The sequence below is a fragment of the Charadrius vociferus genome, unplaced genomic scaffold (genome assembly GCF_000708025.1).
Source record: "Charadrius vociferus isolate BGI_N301 unplaced genomic scaffold, ASM70802v2 scaffold1339, whole genome shotgun sequence".
NCBI classification, from domain to species: domain Eukaryota; kingdom Metazoa; phylum Chordata; class Aves; order Charadriiformes; family Charadriidae; genus Charadrius; species Charadrius vociferus.
The window spans coordinates 298,866-319,695 of NW_009650216.1; the positions used below are offsets into that span (position 1 = coordinate 298,866).

The 20,830-nt window shown below is 43.4% G+C and overlaps 1 protein-coding gene across 1 annotated transcript in view; it reads right to left on the minus strand.

Annotated features, from left to right (window-relative positions):
- Nucleotides 1–20,830, minus strand: part of ANTXR1 (anthrax toxin receptor 1) — a gene marked incomplete at its 3' end in the record, with an annotated part of 107,201 nt that overhangs the window by 33,214 nt on the left and 53,157 nt on the right. The window contains exons 13-14 of the mRNA XM_009892974.1: nt 14,277–14,372; nt 3,959–4,000 (exon numbers count right to left, since the gene is read on the minus strand). Coding sequence (XP_009891276.1) covers nt 3,959–4,000; nt 14,277–14,372 — 138 coding nt within the window. The remainder of the gene's footprint in view (nt 1–3,958; nt 4,001–14,276; nt 14,373–20,830) is intronic.

Sequence of the window (20,830 nt, forward strand, 5' to 3'; positions counted from 1 at the left end):
TGTGTGTGCTTGCTTTGGTGTATGTGGGTAAGATGACAACAGACATAAGAATTATCCAATTACAGGCTGGTTGGTGGCTTGGCTCTGGTGCCACGCTAGGGGTGACTGCGGAGCTTGGATGATAGAACAGCATGGAAAAAGCAGGTCTGAGTGATGAGGAAAGGGCACACTCTGGTCACCTGGGAGATCTCCTGCCTGGTTTTGCCAGACTTCAGGGAACTCTCTGTCCTCGAATCCCTTCTGTGGGAGGAAGTGCTGCCATGATAGAAAATGAAGATACGGCAGTGTATTTTAACATTGCCTGGTCTCTCTTTACAGAGCAAGGAGGCCATGAGAAGAGAGGGTGCCCCTTGAGGATATTCTGGAGGGCTCCAGTTTATGCGCCCGCTGCCTGCAGTCAGAGTCTGTCCTTCCGTGGGGACTGACTACCTGCAGACCTCTGGCAGAGGAAAAGGAGCACATAGGAAATTGTTGGAAGCTGCAGAGCCCTGCAGGTTGGGTTTTTTGATGTAGAAGATGGGTTGCTATAGTGAGAACCAGCTTCAGCCTCGTGGTAAACTTCTGGTCTGAGTTGAGTAAGAGATGTTCCAATAAGCCAAGCCTGAAGCTGATGGGACACATGAATAAAAGCAGCTGTGTCTTCCTCCAACAGGGCTAGAAAAAGCCCTCCTATCCACTGGAGGTAGAAGAATGTGGTTTTGATCCACAATCAATGACTAATCGCAGGCCAGAAAGGTGCTCACTGGCTCCTGGAGGCATTCACCTCTTCCGATTGGCATTTACTCAATCTTTCCTTGTCTTCCGATTGGCATTAACTCAATCTTTCCTGGCAGTAAGTGAAACCATCTGTCCTTCATCTGGGCTTAACCTCCTCCAGTATCCTGTGTTGTCTGAGGAGCACAGCACTAAGTTGACGACATTTGCAATTTCTGAATGAATTAATTGCAAGTTTCTGGCCAATAATGATTTCCTTCACCAACAGTGAGTGTGTCTCCAATATGTCTCAAAAGGCCTTTAAAGTAGAGTTCAATAAAACCTTTGGCTGGTTTGACAGCAATGCTACTTTCCCTTCATTGTTACAGTATAATGCATTCTCCTTGCAGCGCAAAGACATATGGGCCTCAGCTCCCAAATCTGCTGATGCAAGAATTCCTCTTGTCTTTTTTTGCCAAGATTTTTTGGGAGAAGAAAAAAAAAAAATCTTACTGTAACTGTAATGCTGCTGCTTAAGGGATTAGCACTCTTTCATGCTGGAGACAAGCAGTTGCAAGGGACAAAGCTATCTGCAACACGCAAGAAAAACTGGATAGCAGAAAAATCAACTCCATCTTCTATTTGTTCTGAGCAAAGTAGAAAATCTGGAGTATCCAACCTTCTGTCATACTACTGCCAATCCCATTGTGGGGACCAGGCTCTATAAGAGTAGGTGGGACAATTAATGCATCTTTTCAGAGCTTCTGCTATTTTTCCACTAGCGGGAAGATCTTCTATCTGGGAAAAAATGCATAGTACAAGTCATAGCTTCAAGTTTTACTAATTTTTGAGCACTGCTCTGATGCTGTACAATTTCTAAAATAGCATAAACTATATTTTCCTTTTTAAGACACCTTTGGTTGCTAATTGTGTAAGATGACTATAGGATAATTGAGTATTGAGCTTTGGGGATGTGCTCTAGTAGAATGTACGTGTGAAATTATACCATCAGACTAGTCCTTACAATGTTGGCACATTGTTGTAACCAAAGCCCCCCACCCCAGGGTCCCAAAGCGGTAAGAATAGCCAAAAGAATGTACAGCTTTTCTCTTGTATTAACAGGGAAGCAGGTAAGCTACAGGTACAAGATGAATGCAATTTTTCAGGCACTATGTGGTGCCCTACTCTGGGTACAACCAAAGCCCGGACAAGTCTGTGTTTAAAACCATCATCTATGGGAAGCAAGCCTGAGAGCAAGCAGAACAACATTCTGCTTCTGTGCAAGGAGGATTTGGCCTTTGTTCTCCACAGTACAAGACCAGGTTAGTTTAAAATAAAAAGCCAGCAGCAAGTCCATTGCTAAAGGAAAACTGTGAAACAGACAAATGAAATGAGGACTGTTTCATCCAAAGAGCTGCACAGACTGTCCCTCTCTGTCAGAATAAGGCCTGAGAGAATATATAACACGTCCAGAAATATCTTTACACCAGCTTAACTAAACTTAACCTAAGGCAAATATAACTGGTCTGCTGCAACTAGTTTATTTTGCAGCAACAGGTCTGCTTTTGCAGCACTTAGTGGTTTGATAAAAGGCTTCCTTACACATGAAGCACACCTTCCCTCTTAGCACAGAGATGTAATTTCCCCTTCCAGTCCTTGACCAGTGAGCCAGCATTCCAGAATGATGTATTTTAATTAATTTCAGCAATTTAATCCCTTGGCTTGGAGGAATGTGCAATGTACAACACAGCATGTGCAATTTTTGGTTAATGTTTTCCTTTTCATTCAGAGGACAGAGCTAACAAAGCTAGTGGATTTACACAGAAATGTCTACTTAGGAAAACAGGGCAGATGCTCACGTATAGAGGCACAGGGAGCACTGGATCCAAATGCAAATCTCTCTTGGGACCAGGAATGTTCAGATTTGGAGTTTTTCCTCAGGCTTGTTTTGAAGTGCCACCAAGATTGAGGTTCTAGTACGGGCCTTGGCTCCAGCTGCCCTGAACTCTGCCCTGATCTCTGTGCTCAGTGCGGGCAGAAGCGAGGTTGGATTCCACCTCCGCAGCGTTGCAGAGGACTGAGCCTTGAGGGTGTCTGCCTGCCTTGGCACAGAGAACACTCACTGGGCCAGACTTTATGGAGAGCACAGAAAGAATCATTTCAGCAAGCTTTTCCACTTGCAAGCTGAAGCAGGCAATGAAATGAATGACAAATGAATTTGTCTCCAAAAGCAATAAGCAAGGCGAACTAACCAACCGAGTCACTCTGAGCAGAGACCTCAGTCTTCTCTTACTTGCATAGTGAAGAGGAACTGATCCAAATCCCAGTGAAGTCAATGGGAAAACTCCCATTGACATCAATGCGCCCTGAACACAGCCCAGTGACTTTTCAGTGAAATCCCATGTGCAAAACAGTGAAAGCGAAGAAGGGACTCATTGCGTGCTGAAAGCAGGACACAGACAGAGGCAGATGAAAAACTGGGCCTATTTCTGGGGAGAGTCTACTAATTAAGTAATGGTGACATAGCTTTAAATCATTTGTTACTAGATTCACCTAAAAAGAGTAAGCAGAATTAGGATGAAGATTTTAATGTTGCTTTATTGTTTCTCTCCATTAAAACTTCCCTGGCTACTGAAGCTCTTCTGATATCAAGATGGTTTTGCCGAGGTTTTACAGCCACTCAGAATCTGGCCCGCTGTCTTCAGACGCATTGGAAAGACTGTGTGCTGCCTTTGCTCACAGCAACTGCAGCCCAAGGGATCAGCATTGTAAGTTACCACTCAGCTGCCAAAATCTGTTATATACCCTAAACCATCAAAATCATTACCGCGCCATTCCAGGGAGGAAATTAAGCATATGTTTAGGTTCCATTAACTTCAAAGTTAAACATGCGCTTAAGGGTTGTCCTTTTTGTGAATCACAGCCTAACTCTGTAATGCTGTTCCGACCACGCGGAAGCATTGTCTGCCGCTGTCCTCCTTCCCTACCTGCTCCGTGGAAGTATTGCATACATACATCTACAGTCACTCTTAAATAAATAAAAATCACATCTCTACCTCTGTAGAAAGCAACGTGAGCAGAGTGAAACACACATGGCAGACACCAGCTAGAAAGCTAAACCACTATTGACTTTAAGGCTAGAGCTGAGCACAAAGGTTTAAAAGGTCCATACTCTGCCATGCATCAGAATCACAACCTCTTGTGAGGAGACTGAACAAAATCTTATCCTAAACATTGAGGAAATTGGGTTGCCAATGTTACTCACCTCGCTGTCTTCTGCAGGAGGTGGGGGAGGCTCTTTGATGATCTAGAAGATTCAAAGAGAAACAGAAGAATAAATCCATACTGTGTCCTTTAGCACAATTCAAATAGCACTTAAAAAAACACCAAACAACAAAACAACAGGATATGCCGCTGCGAACATCTCTGAACTTCGTTACAGTACTGTGTGATTACAGGGTGGTGATGTGTGCTACTGGTGTCACAGCCCCCGAGAGCAAGAGGGGAAACAGGAGGCGTCCCAAAGCCCTGCCATATAAACATCTCCTAATTACAGCTCCACTCACATTGCTCGCTAGGTGACCCCCACCCTATGTGAGGTAGCAGCAAATTCCGAATCAGATATCCTTGATTCTCCAGCCTCCTGATCCCAGTAGGAACCATAGCCAGTGCTGGATCTAAGTAACACTAATAGTTATCACTGTTTCACCTGCACAACCACGCTAAAATCAGCAACTCCTTCTCCTGGCCACTGCACACGTGTACAGATCCTGCCTCAAATAATTTACAGCCTGAACAAAGGCTGAAAGGTGAAACCAAGGTGGAGTAAAATGCCCTGGAGAGATCGCAAAGCAGTAATAAACCCCCAGCCTCTGTCTCCCAGACTCATAGTTCATTCCAGAAGGCTGTGTCACCTCATGCTCTCATGAAAAATGCTTTTCACATTATCAGTTCACTCTCATAAGCTAAAACAAAAATATATATAAAAAAATATATACAGTTGAGGCTCTCCCAGGCTTTGTAATAAAGCAAGCAGGGTGAGGCTTTAGACTGGTCCAGGATATTCTCCATAGAAACAATTTAAGTGTATGTGGGCGTGAGGCTATTATTTCATGCAAAAAGTTTGCATCTAGGGTTCGGCAGGCAGTTGGCTAGTATCACAGCCCTCCACTCCAAGAGCAACAGAGCGCCTTCCAAATGGAAAGCAGTTGCATACAGGCATGTCAAATATCTCTCCCTTACACGAGACGCACCCCAATGCACAGCCATTGCAGTCAACAGATTGAATCCAGCCAGTCATGTCGATGCAACTGCCCCAGGAATGGATTTGCTCCAGTAGCTTTAGGTCCATCTGGCTGAGGCAGGTCTTTCTTTACACACCAGACCACGAGTCAGATGCTGTCAGGGTGCGGAGTGGCTGTGCAGAGAGCACAGAGTATCCTCAGCTTCTCTCAAGACTGGGTATTAAGTGTAGAGGCTGCCTAGGCATGGGGTACAGATGCGCAGGCTTAAAAATTAGCCTTAAAAAAATAAAAATCACAGTGCCAAACAATAACAGCTTGGCTGCTTAAATGCAGAAAGGGAAAATGACAATCACATTAAAGGCCCTGAAGATATAAATATTTACAACAATTCCTCTCACTCGTGTTTTTCCTTCTCTGATGAGCTCACTGTTTTTATTTTCCTCTGCAAACCCCGAGTCATGCAATGTGGCCATTAATGAAGAGCATGTGCCTCTGGCAAGGGAGGAGATCGGGGCTGGACCAGTCCTTTGTTTGTATCTCAGCCCAGAGCAATGATGGTTGTAGAGCTCTGCCACTACCTGTTCCTGGGCAGCAGGGCTTTTTTTTTTTTGGTGGCCCACAGTGCCCTACAGGGAACCCCTGCTAAAGAATCTTCGTGCTTTAGAAATCAACACTGAATCTTTGTTTATACACACAGAAGCACAAAGCACATGTGGAAGCATGAAACGAGACGTGAGGAGCGTGGTAGGCGCACCCACTGCCCTGCTCACAATGTCGCTTATTCTGACACAGCAGAATGACGGGTCAGGCTGTGGCTGTAAAGCCGCTGACCACGGGAGGGAGAAAGGAGCAGCGATGGCCCGGAGGAGCTCAGGCTGACTAGCAGAGCTGGTGAGTGTCTGATACGGCATCCGTCTCCGTGTACCCTGCAATTCCAAGCTTGTGCTTGCAGCTCTGGGGGATACCAGCTCTTTCCTCGATGGAAGCAAAGGATGAAAAGTAGATGAAAAGCTGTCTACATCAGAGTACTGCTCTGTGGAAAGGAAATCATGGGTATCAGCACGGTTTACTCAAAGTGCTGCTCCTTGGTTTAAGATGGAGAGAGCATAATCTCTTACATGTCTCTTGACACAAACACTGACACAGCCCATACAATGCACCAAAATACACAGAAGACTTTTCTAGCCATGTTTTCAGATACGTATTGGTCAGTGCAAGGGGTGACAATTGCCAGCAGACCTCCTTTTGAACCAAAGCCCTTAATCCAAACCCACTGGATGGTGAGAAATTTAAGATATCTGATCCAAAATATACCTGCTGGAAGCGGCCTTATTCCCCCTCCTCTAACATTATTCTGGTGGAACATCACGGGTTGCAGTGCAGCTTCTCTCATTTGCATTAGCATGAAACATCAAGATAATCTGTCCAACATATTTGGTCCAGCTAAGCATTCAAACACAACTTCTCAGCCAGTATCACTAGAAACTCTTGAGATTACAGACATGGAAATGAAGAGATGGCTGTGTTTTTCATACATTTGCATTCCTTCTCATAACATACACACAAACTGATTTTTATAAACCGATTTTTTTCTATCACAGTCAAGGGGGAAGGAGGGGGGAGGATATTCCTTCCATTTTTAAGTGCTATGCACTTCTAAGAGCAACTGAACCCCCCATAAGCTGGCAACATAGATTGGTTAGTTTGGACAAGTCCAGAGATGGGGAGAGTTTAGTCTTCTCTGCCTTTGAGCCTGTACAAACTTTCAAAGTTCAAGCCTTACAAAAAATATATTTTCTGTCTCACTGCCCAGGTCTGAAAAGGCTTTTGGTCTACAAAAGTACAAATCTCTTCCTTCTCCCTTTCGGATTCTTATAGTAACAGCCGTATATGCACAAGAGCCTCACTCGGGGTACTGGAGGCAGTCAAGCAAACGGGATCTTTGTGGCATCTCACACAAGTGAGCAAAGCAAACACCAAGTGGGAATAACAAGGTCCCAGAGCCAACAGGCGGTGCCTTCCACCTGCTCCCTTTGCACAAATAGAAACAATTACTCAAGTGTAAGAAAGAAAATGCCATTACAGGGAACCCAGCAAGGCTCCAGCCCACACCGGCACAGAAGACTCGAGTCCGCCACGTTTTGTTCTGGGCTGCACCTCTCACCTTCCCTCTGCCTCGCCAGATGACACAGATGGACCTGCTGATCACAATCATGTGCGTCACGCCCCGAATGAACACAATCAGCTGGGAGCGTGCTCGGCCAAGCAAAATGCTTAGGCTAGTTTAGCTTGGCAAGGCTGAAGTGTTTGTTCATGTGTGCTGCAATTGTTTTGATAACCCAAAGCCATTTCTCCGATTGCTGCTGCAAAACTGTATCTCCTGTCCCTGTGTCTGAAAGAAGAAAAATAGGATCATTCAGCAACCATATTTGCTGGCTAGGTGAGGAATACCTGAGGGTTTCTACATCATCACCGTGCTATAAAAACCTTACAACGCAGTCTTTTGTTTTCAAGCATTAAAGGCCTGTGGGATGGAGAGGTGGCCATTGGCTTTTCTTGGCAGGGGAAGGAATTTCAAGAGTAGTTGTCAGCACTTCTACACACTTAGCTGTGAAAATTCAGGACAGTAACGTAATTCTTTGCCTTTCTATTGCCTTTCATCACAGATCTCAACACGCATGTGACAGACACAGGTCTCTGTTAGCTGACCTACCCTGATGTTACAGATGCACAGAGAAGCAGCTGTTTCGGATGAATAACCCAGTGTAAAAGCAGAAGAATGCTATTAGCCACCTCCTAGGAGTTTAAAAGCATTGGAGGGGACTGGTTTTCTGTTGCCCTGAAATTTCTGTAGCCATTCAGGCATAAGAGAGCACAAGTTGAATCCAAAGTTTGCATATTCCAGGAATGTGTCTAGGATGTTTTCCATCTTGGGAGACCAGAAAACTCCACCAGTTTACAGTGTCCAGCAAGCCCATACTCAGTAACTCTCCCTGGAGTTTTATATGATAAATTGGGGCAATATGTTTCTTGTCAGTGAAGTGTATCTGCTTTAAGATAGAACAGATCATCTTTTAAAGTGAGGGCTACATGAGAAAACAGAAGAAATAACGGACTTAGCCTCTAATTAAGACTAAAATTTGGGAAGGGGGCATGCAGTTAACTGAGCAGAGTTTTTGTCCTTATTTACCTTCACTCTTCTGGAAAATACAGAACATGTATTTTTGCTATCCTAATAAAGCAGGGTTTTTTTATAGCATTAAATATCACCCATCTGCCCCATTTTATTTTTCCTTATATACTTATAGTATTGACCACCTCTAAGTCCTGTGATAAGAGTTTCATAATTTAGTTATGAGTTAGGTAAAGGAACTTTTCCTTTTTACTTGTTTCATATCTGCTGTGTCTTCTAAGTACCCATTAAATCCTTGGAGATTTGGTCTACGCTTCAAAGATTCTAATCCAAGCAGAAGCCTGGCCCTACTTCTTCATCTGCTGTATAATACATTCTTCCTACACATACTAGTAAATGAAGTCCAGTAGGAAAGCTAACTCGTACCTTCGGGTTAACCTCTCCTGTCAGCCTGTAAGCAGATCAATTTTAACTCATTAGAATGAGGAGACGGGGCTGTTTCACACCTAAGACTTCAAGCTGATGTGCACAAACCACATTCAATACAGATCATGGCACAAGTCAAAATCATCCACTTACGAAAGACATGACATCATGGAGGGAAAAAAAGCCCTCCATTTAATTAACTCTGGAACAGCTTGCAACTGAATAGGGCTGACATGCAGTTCTCCAGCCAATGCATGAAAAAATGTAGCACCTGCAAAGGTCATACCTTTTCCTAGGCTATTTCACTTACACAGACAAACAAGGTCAGAATGCGTGGGGTTTGCGTCAAGCGTCAGACCCACTTTCTTTGGGAGACTATATAAATGAAATTAATTTTCTGGACTAAAGAAAAACATCATAGCTACTTTCAGCTATATGCAGAAGCCCTTGCTCTCACTCACCGATTGTCCCAAAGACCTATTTCTCCTTAGCTGGGCTGAGCCAGCTTTCTTTGTAAAAGGTGAGAGGCAGCCAGGGAAAAAACAAAGGAAGAAGTCATTTCTATTGAGTTAATGACTTCCCATGCAGGACTGGGGCAAGAGAACAACAGCGCCTCCTCTGTGTTAGTATTTGCTGTGGTCTGGAACAAAGGGTGCTGGCGCTGGTCAAGGTTAATATAATTGGCCTTTGATCTGGCCTTAAGGAAATGCATTAGCAAGTAAAATGGTTTGGGAATCTGAAGTCTAGGAATATCACCTAAAGGCAAATGGTACCTTCCCAACTTTCAAAGGCAACGCTTAGCACTTTCCAAAAAGGGAACTCCATGCAGATCCTTCAGTTTGGGCACCTCAGAACCAATGAACACTTTGGAGAATTTGGCTTCAACATTTTGGTAATGACACATCCCAGCAGCACGTCCAAGCACCCTAGCTCAGTGCCTGGCATGCACACTGATCTATTAGCCCATTTCTCTACCTGGGCTGCTGTAGAGCTGATGGTTTTAGCCCAGGCAAAATGCGTCTGCTATGCTACTTTCGGGATCCGTGCTAGCCGGTTTAAAGACAGCCAGTTATAGAGCATTATAACCGTATCTAAACCATCCTGATCTGACTGACAGGAGGCTGAGAGGAACAGTGAACTGCTGTAGGTGCTCTGGGTGACTAATATGACTGTCTTTGTCCTCCAGCTGCCCTTTGTGCACAGCAAGTGCAAAGTCAGGTTCTGTTGTTTACACTACTTTAAATACAATAACAGCACTACCTCCAAACGTTTTGGATTGACTGCTATAAATGAAGGCACTCATTTGTGGTAGCATGTATGGATTCAGAGCTCAGATTTTACACACCACATTAAGCTCCAATAAACTCATTGAAACTGTACCACATTATACTATGGGAACGTTTGCCTCCATAGCTCAGATCTGAAATGAAGGCAGGGACTGCAGGGTCCACAAGCAATTTCTGCCTGCGCATTTGTGTCTCTTTCTCTTGGTTTGTCTCAATAATGTTTCAGATGATTCATGATCCTGCACTCCCTTCTCCCAAAATCATCATAACTGCAGAAAAACTGTGCCTCATGCACGTGGGAGCGGGTGGGAATCAGAATATGTGGATCCCTGTAAGTAATCTCCATCAAGCATCACGCACCATCTAATTTTAAGACTCTTCAGGGTTGCTGTAGAGTCTATCCATTTCCTCCCCTCCTCTTCCTCCAGTTTAGCCATGATTTTCATGTGGTTTTAATATATACTTTCTGTATTTTCTCCATCCAGCTTTTTTGTTTCCAAAACTTCTGGTCAGCTGCAGTCCAGACTGAGAGCCAAACAAATTGCTGGGTTCTTCCATGCTTCCTTCCAGAAAGCAGCTTTAAAGTTAAAACTGGTGTTAGATGCTTAAATACCAACACCTCATTTATATGCCAGCCACTCCCCTGTATTTTAAAAAGCTGCAGTATAAAAAAAAATGAGTAAGATGGTGTATATATTCTAAGTGGGCAATTAACATAGATTGTCTTCTCATGTCCTCCCCCTTAAGGCCACGCTGTACGGACGCATAAGGGAGGTAAAGACTCATGTTTACCTCATAAAATTGTAATGTAGAAACGTGATGGATGAGCATGCGGGGAAATGCTTTGAATCTCAGAGTCTCAGCTGCACCAGGGAGATATTTCCACTCATATCCTCCGCATTTTATCCCCTGGACCGCCCTAGCTAAGGTTCAGCCCGAGGCTCAGGGCAGGCTGACTGCAGCCACCACTTCAGCTATGCCAGGGCTAATCTTTCACGCAGATCCTGTTCAGGTGCAGAGCCCAAGCACAACTCACTCAGCCTGCCAATTAATTGTCAGTGGGAGACTTGCTCAGTGTGGTGCTGCATATTGGCACAGGGAAACTGTCCCAGCAGAGACGAGCCTTCCAACTATTGTATTAATTATGCCTTCACTATACATCCAAAACACTTTAAGCAGCCCCATTTCCAAGCCAATCTAACAATGTGCCTGCAAAATGCTCCTTAAGATGGTTTTGGAGGCTTATTATCTATTTGGCTTACATCTGTATTAAAATCTATTTGGTTTCTATCAATATTAAACCTAAACCTTATGTTGGCCTCCTACCTGGAACAATTTCTCCCTTGGGCACCTAAATAGCCTCTTGCAAACACGGTTACTACTATGATCAGATAGACTCCTTCAGGTTATTCTGTGTTCAGGAAAGAGGAGGAATGGGAAGAAACAACAAAACGCCCACTAACACCAGCGAGGCCGCGAACTGGCATCTGCTGGTACTTTGCAGATATGCTCTGCCCAGGAAGAGTGGGGTCATCCTGCTATAGATATCTTTGCATTTGCCATCATTCTTCTTCTATCTACAGTGTCAGGGATGTCAGCTTAGCAGAATTGTCTGTCTTTGTTTTCTCTTGTTATTGAACAAACATCCTTGAAACCTTTTGAAAGGTTAGCACCTGGCTCCTATGTTTTTGTAATGTCCCCCCACAGGTATCAAGGGAAATTTTGCCTGTGCTGGTATCAGGCACAGCAAAAACCTAATTATTGTTCTGATCCACTAAGCAACAATTGCATCTACTGTAAACTGAGTGGTAAATTCCAGACTTCATCCCAGAATACTTCTGAGACCAATAAACTTGGATACACTTGGAAACAGCATTTCTTTATGGGTGCATGCCAAGGAGATACTGGGTTCCAGATAAGTCTCCAGAGTAAGTCTATTGACTTCAGTCCATTTACTCCAGGGATGAAGCTGGCTTAGTGTCTTTCCTGAAGAACTGCTGGATAATAATGATTCCTATTTAATTAAAAAGCATGCCAAGAGGAATTTCAGGGTTTAGAAATGAGCTTGTCACTCAGAAACAAATTTATACTTGGTAAGAAAAAAGTTTGTTGTGCGTTTTTCTTTTTCCCCTGGACACATACACCACTATCTCCAAAACGTCCCTGGGCTTGAATCCACAGCAGTGTCTCTGGGTCTGCGGTTTGATTATTAGAGGTTATTGCTTGCCTGCCTCTCTTGTCTGTTGTGCAAGCCAGTTCCTCTGCCCTCAGTTCACTCTGTGCTTCTGACAACACTGCATTCCTTAATGTGCCGTTACCAAACTAGTAAATAAGCACTGCTCTGCTCTCTTTCTCCCTCCCTAAGCAAAACAGGCTGGGGACTCCTCTGTGGATTTATATTTAATTTTACAGAATCTTTGGGTAAGCAATACACAGTGAGGTATCTCAGCTGCTGATATTCTGCCAAAGATACCGGACTGCCATCCCAGAGAGATGGAAGAGATTTCATACGAGCTCTTGAATTAAAATCTTTCCAGCAAGTAGAGGGATGTGTTTGACTTACATTTGGAAAATATCAGTGAGATAGTCCCCACTTGGAGACCTTGCTAAGAGGGAATGTGGGAGGTAAAGGAGGAGAGAGGGTGAGGAAAAGCTTTTATCTACAACAAATTTTTTAAGTACAGAATTTAAATCTGGAAAATATTAAGCTTATAAAGTTTCATGTGGACAAGAGACTCCCTATCTCTGCTGTACTCCCCTTGCTTATCTGGACTGTATTTCTCACACTTCAAGAACGCTGTTATATGACTACCATCCTCACACCATTCCACTGCAGCAGACCCATACTACCCTCGCAACGCATGGCTCCATATTGCCTTTACTCCACGCCCTGCTGCTTTTATGTATGCCTCTTCCCTATCAGCTTCATCTTTCTCCTGTAACAGAACCTTAAAATGGCAGCATCACTTGCAGCCTTTCCTGTCTGTCACCTCAATTCTCCACCAAATCCCACTGTAAACATCTGTACAGGGCACATCTCCATTGACTTCTATGCAGATGCGCCAACAAAGAAGTTGGCCCAGCTTCTCTGGGAATGTGCCATCTAGTTTAGACAAATAACTCTGAGCAACCTACCACACTGCTAAGCCTTTGTCCATTTTTAGAACTGTTTTTTCTTATTGTTCTGAAAAGTCCAAAAAATATTTTTTTTCCCTTCTGGTTTTCATCTCAGGACAGAGGTGCCAAACTACTGTGAAAAGAAGCATTTTACCCCTAGCATTTCCAGCCAGAAACACAAATAGACAACTAAGATTTTTGCTGCGAGATTTCCATCCTTGTTCTGGATAGAGAAATACATCTCACCACAAAGACTCATCCTCAGATGTGACTGCTCCTGCAGTTTGTGGCTCCAAAGCCCTCAGCACCAGATCGTAGGTTTGGTACAATACGGTGCAAATTTACAACACTGGGTAAGTGATTTAAAATCAGGAATAATGATAGTGACCCAGAAACTGGAGCCAGTTTGGGCAGTCTTAAAAGAAGCATCTGAAACATTATACACAGCCAGTCACCAAAACCAGGCTCCAATTTTGCTGACATTTGTACATCCATAATTCTCATTCTATATTTGCAGCACAAACAAGACCCAAGGCAAGAGCAGAGCTTCACTGTTGTATGTTCCACAATAATTCAGCCTTTGCCCTGAACTTCGCTGGAAAAGGCAGCCCTGGGGGATGATCGGAGATGTGCAGGGGTATGACAGGTCCTTGCAGACAAACAGCAGGGTCATGTGTGAGAGAAAAGCTTGTCTCAAGTCCTGTGATTTCCTTCTTCCCTCTCTTGACCTCTTCCTTCTCTCTTGTTTTCTCCTGATTTCTGTCTGCCTTTTTTAATTAACTCTGTGTCTGCGCTTTTTAACTCTACAGAACATTTAGTGAAAAAGCATGGAGGAAAGGAAAACTATTGCTCAGTGAAGCTCAGTCATACTTCTACTGAAACTGTCATTTGGATACTTCAAAGTGCTTTTCAGACATGGTAAGCCAGGAAAAAAAATTAATCTTTCAAAAATTTGTACACTTAGAAATGTCTTTTCTTTGTACCTGAGGCAGAACAACCTCCTTCTACAAGAGCCCTCCAGCACTGGGACACTGACACAGAAATTCGGAAATCCAGAAAAACCATTCCTTCCTAAAAAGTCATGGCAACTAATACATTTCTGCAAACCATTTCCGTTTTGTGACCAATGAATAAGACAAAAAGGCTCCTGACAAGGTCTGTATGTTAGCAACATTGCTATTTCATGGGTATAATCTGCCAAGGGTCAGGCAGATGAAATAGAGCATGAACCAGTGCCAGCAATGGAAGAAATGCCGTCTTGTTCAATGACCAGTCCTATGCTCTTTTTTACTGGAAACCTTTGCCTCCTTCCCACTCATTTCTTACATTCAGGCAACACTGAATTGCTGTTTTGTGCTAATGGTTTCTGTCACTTACCACTGTGCAGCAAAGAGGCCAGAACCACCAGAGAAGAACCAACGCCAGCAAGAGGAAGAGGATCAACAAAGCAATAGCCAGGATGGTCCCATCTGACTGGAAGAGAAACACAGAGAGCCTGTGAGCATCACTGACACCAAACTCCCCTCTCCACGGTACCTCGCCTGTGCATCCTGCTTCCAGGCAAGTACATAGGCCATTGCCATACTCCATTTATTGTTCAGCCAAAATGCAGTTTTTCTCCCTCCTCATACATCCAAATGTGGCACACACACCCCCATTGCAAAGAGGCTGCGAGCTCTAGTTCCCTTCTCAGAGAGTTGTAGATTTTTGTCTCAATTTTCTGAACCTCACAATTACATAACACACTTATTTTGCTTCAGATCAAAATTAACATAATATTCCTCAGGGTGCTGTGAAGACTGAAAAAAAATATTTTAAAAGGAGCTCACAACACAATGTTTCATTGCAGTTTAAGCATTCTGCTTTCTTTGCAACTATTTTCTCCTCTTGCAGTATGAACTGGAAAGCGATGTTAGAATTAAAGTTTACTCCAAACAGAAAACTTGAAGCAAGATCTCTATGGGCCTACAACTCAGGTCATCCTGCTCTTCTCTGCAGTGCAGAGTCAGAGTAGTTCTGCCACGAGCTTTTTAAGGAGATTTGAACATATACACCAGTGCAACATCATACAGGGTTTTTCACATCAGAGGCCATTAACGCTGGAATCCTTTCCTCTCAAAGTGGGATAATTCCCCCATTTAAAAAGGCATTTGCAATTCTCTGATATCAATTAACAACGCAAACTGCTGCGCAAGCCAGCTCAATATAGCAATCAAAACCAAACATGCATTATTCCTTGTCGCTTAGATTTAACCCAAACCAGATGTTCTTGGCTTCCGGAGGCATGCCAGCTTCCCTGTACCACTCCTCCCCAGCATCATCCTATTCTGAGATAAGCAAGCAGGCGGTCCTGCCTTAAGCCTGTTTGAGATGTTCTTGATGTAAGAGTAATTTAAAAAACCCCACCCGAGTGTCAAGATCACAATGCCAGATTAAGGACACATTCAAGAGCAGACTGACCTGTAGGATGGGAAAATTGGGTGCATGCTTAAGGCACTGTAATTCAATGGCCAGATGATCTCCCGTAATACCATAATGGAAAGAGTAATGGAAAAAACAATCAGGTTGAGAGCATTTTCCAAACTCTTTTCTGGTGTAGAAGGAATTTCTGGAGACCTTGGATCAAGACAACCTGATCTTTGACACTTGGCAACAAAAGAGAGGTAGTCCACACAGGAGAAGAATTCACCCAAGACATCTCTGGAAATGGAACTTGGACCCCAACACAAAATAAAAGCTCATTTGAGAAGATGAAGCTGTATGTTTGGTGCTGTTCCTCTAGACAGCATGAAGTCACATCCATCATCTGCAAAATGGAACCTGATGATATTCAGTGCTTTAGAAAATGCGATCCTGACTCTTTGCTGCCATGAAATTGTGGAGGCAGTAAGGCTTTTTATGTCTAATTGTTGTCTGCCCCTTTTGTCCCTATATTGAAACAAGTATTTTGTCATTAAGAATACTCTAAAATCAATTTGCAAAAATACAAAACAAATTAAAGTGGCCTTTTAACCGTCTTGTTTGGGGGACTCTTTTTTTTATTTTTTTTAAACAGAATTTATTTTCAGTCCCCGTCTCCCAAGACCATTTGTAGAGACCAATTTACATTACCCTAACACGTGTGTTTCTCTGCAAGGCAGCTGATGTGGCCAGCTGGTATTCTATGTATCACAGCAGCAAAACAGTCTGAAGGACTTAAAAGGTTTTGATTTGCCTAATCTTATACTTCTCACTCAGGTAATGCCTCTCCCTAAAGCCAGTGCTGTCTGGCACGTCTGCAGGAACGAGCCCTCTTCTGATATCAAAACCAGAACACCACCACCCCCCTCCAAAATGAAAAAAAAAAAAAAAAAATCTGGTTGGAATAATTCTTATATTTGAACAAACATCAAAATATTCTAGACAAATACGAACTGAATTTTCTGGGCTCAGCCTAGCTACAAAGCGTCAAACTGAGACCCTTAATCAGGAGCTGCGGATCCTATCTTCATCGGCTCTGACTGTGCTGTCACTGCTGGAAACAGGGCTTTGAGGAAACCCTAGCAAGTCAGACCAGGACACAGCATATATGCACAATAAATCCTACTATAATCACCCAAGGTGACCTGAATTCTGCTGTTTGTTTGTTTTATCTTTATTTCATCAGTTTCTGCTACAATTTAGCTATCGTTCTGTGTAATATCTATGGGGTTTATACAGCTAGAACTATGCCTAGATAGGAACTGCCACTTATCCAAGCTGAATAATAAACAAGATGGAAAATATGCCTGCTAAAATAGTTTGCAAAATTTCCACTGGCATTTTGAAATCTTTCTCCCAGTCTTATAGCTGGTTAAAAAGGGCGGAAGCATTTGAAATGTCTGTTTTCATTCCATTATTTTTTTAAAATCAACATTTGGAAGAACAATATATATGCTCACGGAAACACTGCACCATGGAATAATTCAATGAATGAGCTGTGTTTAACACTTATTGAATAAAGGCTGTCAATTCAAACCAAGAAAACAACTTTCATTTTAAAGACAAAAAAAAGAAGAGGATTTTAACACTAAACTAGTAAACTTTCCATAAAAAATATCTATGGAGACCAAGTGTGGCTAGCCCCTAAATACACACGGTTATCTGAAAGCAGTACTACTTTCCCATGGGGATTCATCTTGACTACTTACACCGAGATAAAACTGTGGTGCTTGTACCCATAGTGAGATCAACAGCCTAAAACTCCATTACAACTGAACGGCTGAGGAAAGCCAGACGGTTAAGGTGCTCATCAGGACACTAAGTGTAAAACATTGCCAACTCCCTCCTTGACAACTGTTGAAGACCTAGACGGTGCCTGGAGTCACTGGTTCGGAACACCTTGCTATTGTATCAAGAAATGGTAATATGAAAAAGAGCAGGCTCTTTAAATGACCTTTCAACATGCTACACATTTGACATGTTAAACTCTACTGTGTGGTCTTTGAAACAAATAAACTGGTGGAGAAAGCAAGGCAGCTGTGTCTTGAAGCCTCCTTTTCCCTGCCAGAGTCCAACAAGGCCAAGAAAACGCTACAAGTAATGCTGGCAGTTGAAGTACAATGGAAAACCACCTCTGGAAGATACTGTAAAAAAAAAAAGATATCGAGAAATCTGAAGCAGGACACATTAGAGGCGTTTCCTCATACGTAGGGGTGTGTGCATATACATGCTTTCACTCAGAAATTACTATGGAACTGTTGCAGACTGTGAGAAGTCAGACTGTGACTGGGGGAATACTTTTGTCACAAGACACAAAACGGCCCAACTCTTGGACTGTAGGTACTCCTAGAGAGACGAGGGGAGGGATGGCAAACTGGTCCAGTAAACAGCACGGGCTGGTTCCTTAAGTCTGCCCATTTCCTTAAATCTACCCAAACATTCAGAGGTGTGCTGTCCTATAAAGGAACAGGCTCCTCTAAGGGATGCACGCGATCCCTGGGAAGATCCTCTCTTAACAGAAAGGTTCGTATAAACTAGGCGCACGCACATTCCTTTAATAGTCAGCGAACAGGGATGACCACTCCAGTGACAGTCATGCCACAGAGGAAATGACTCATCCTCCAGAGTTGTTCTGCTGTTGCCTACTGAGATCCCCGCCTAAGGCCAAGCTCCTAAAATTTTGCCCCAAGAATCATGTACACAATCACGCAGAGAGACAAAGCTGAGACAGAGTCTATGATTTTGAGCCCCCTATTTCATCTTAGATATCCTCGATGCTTCTAACACAGAAGCAAACATAAGTCAGTTCATTGGTATTTCAGTGGAACTATGGCTTATTTCTGATGTTTTTCCAAAAAATGTTACTATGCACCAGATTTTTTGTTGCGTTGCGTTTGTTTTTTCCAATCTTCTTATTTTTGTTTAAGATTTTATTTCCTAGTTTCTCACTTTACTGCACTGGCATTTGCAGCATATATTAGCTATTCCAGAAAGGTAACCTGGAATAACAACCTCAAAGGGCACAGACCCTCAAAAGCTTTGACTCCTGATATTCAGGAGTGATTAATGAAGTACTAGGTGCATCTAATAAATGTGCTCGTGTACTGTGGCTGATGAATTAATGTACTGTTGATTTATAGGGAGAGGGAGGTGGGCAGCATGCATGCTTGTTACCACAGCAGTAAATGGATTTAACTTTAAGCATGTGTTTAAACGTGCTGACTTCGTGCTATGCCTAAGAGAGATGGACTTCCATTAAATATATGCATCAAGCAATTGGCTTCAGTTGGCCTTGAAGGCTGGGTTCAATAAAAGGATTTAGTCCTAACTCCTGCAGACTTCACTGGAAAGTAGAAAGCCTAAATACTGTTTAATCCGGTTCTGCACTCGCTACTCTAGCGAACACAAGTGATGTGCACTCAGGACTAGAGCAGTCCACCGTACCCTGTGCTATGCAGAAGAGCTCGTGGGAGCCTTTCCAGCGTTTAAGAGCAGCAGAGGACCTAAGGCTGTCATGCAGCCTCGTGATGTCACCTCCAGGGCAGGCTGGAAAGTCATTACTGCTCCAGAGCTAGGAGTGCAGAAACACCCGCACTGCGACTGGGAATTGGGAACAGCAGCGTAAAGACAGCCACGTAACCAAGTCTCACTTCAGAGTGACTCCACAGTAACAACAACAAATAACACTGAGCACTGCTGAAAAAAGCTGAACCTTAGGTGCTTTACAAAGAGAAAAATCATGGTTAATGTCATTCCAGAGACAGGGAAGATGTGAATGGCTCCTGTATCCCAGCCCAGTGTTCTGTACATTAGGGAAAAAAAAAAAAAATCTTACACTTTCCAAGCAGGAAGAGCAATAACATGCTGAAAGCCTTCAGAGGTGTTAGTAGGAAAAGAATGAAGTGCTTTTAAAAAGCTTTATGAAAATCTTGACTGCAGTTTTGAATGAGCATCCAAAAACTGACAGAGGTTTTCTCTCCCTGGAGAAAAGGATTTTAATGTCTTTTAGTTAATAGGGGAGGGGAAGACAAAGGACAACCCTTCCTTTTCACACCAGAGACTCAGGCAGCTTTTATTGTGAAGGAAACCCTCCATTCCTGCCCCACTCTCTGAGGGACTCTACCATCACAGCAACAGAAACTGATGTCTATCATTTATTTTGTCACACATGAGGACTTTTTTTGTTTTGTTTAATATAACAGAAACAAATCTGGCCTAATTTCTAAAAGGAAATGAGAAGTCACCAAACACTGTTCGGTGAGACAATGCTAGTCTCTTTGATCGGCATCTACATGAAGCTGCTTGAGTAGGAGCCAAGCTCAGCAGGGGATGAAGCAAGAAATACATGTTCTAGGCCACCTAGTATAGGTGTTCTCAGCTCCTTTTTTTCCAGTTTTACTGTGCTGTGAAATGAGATGCTCCTCTGGCAATTATCTGTTTCCCTCCTCTCCTTCTAGAACTGAAAGGAGATGAGAGCCCACTCACAAAAGAATTTTCCAGCATCCTACGTTATTTGCTTTACAGCCCAGTATAAACCCCAGCAGAGCCTCACTTCACCACATGCTGTATATAAACCTGGAGCAAGAGACAACCCTTGTCCTGAAGAGTTCGCACTCCAAACAGAGCAGGCAAACACATGATGGAGAGGGGGAACAATCATTACTCCCTCTGCTACAAGGAAAGATCTTTGGTCAGGGAAAACAATTCCCCCGATTGCTATGTTTATGCTTATGAAAACAACCTGAACTTTTCCTTCAGAAGAAACACTTAAACGTTTCCAGCTAAACAGAACTGTTAGCAAGACTTCTGAAAGGTGGATATGGCAGAACTAATGGTAGAATTCAAGTTTGTCCAGTCCCAGGCAGTGCCTCACCGTAAGGCATTGCATCTGGGATCTTGCATTAAATACAATAGGGTCTGGTGGGGTGGTTTATGAAGAAACACAAGAGGAAACCCTGCTGACTGATGAGCTTTCCCTCCTCAGTTGTATATACTCTCCATCAGTACTGGGGTTCATTAGTCTTCGGATGACAGGCACCTCCCCATTCAGAGGTGTTGAGGTCCAAAGGCCTTTGCTGTCCTCTTTGGTTTTCCAGCTCCCTGGGACCTCCTATCTGGTTTGGTAAAACACTCCAAATTCCATGACCATTTCAAAGCTCCTGACCCCTGAATTTCACCAAGAGACCAATGCTGAACCAAAGGCTAAAAATAGCAGTAAAACTTCATGTCACTGAACAACTTCTCAGGTCTCTACTAGTCATGCCATTACCTGTTAATGCCAAAATTCAGGTGTCACAGTTTGAACAGCCTTACTGCAGGAAGCAGCAGAGATCAAAGGGAACCGGGTCTCCCAGCTGCAAGCCTTCAGCACTAACGACAGATGAGCATTTTAATAATCCCACCCTGTGGCTACAGGTGGAGGTCACAGCACCTGGTCAGGCCTCAGCTTTTGTCCTGGAGGTGAGCGTGCG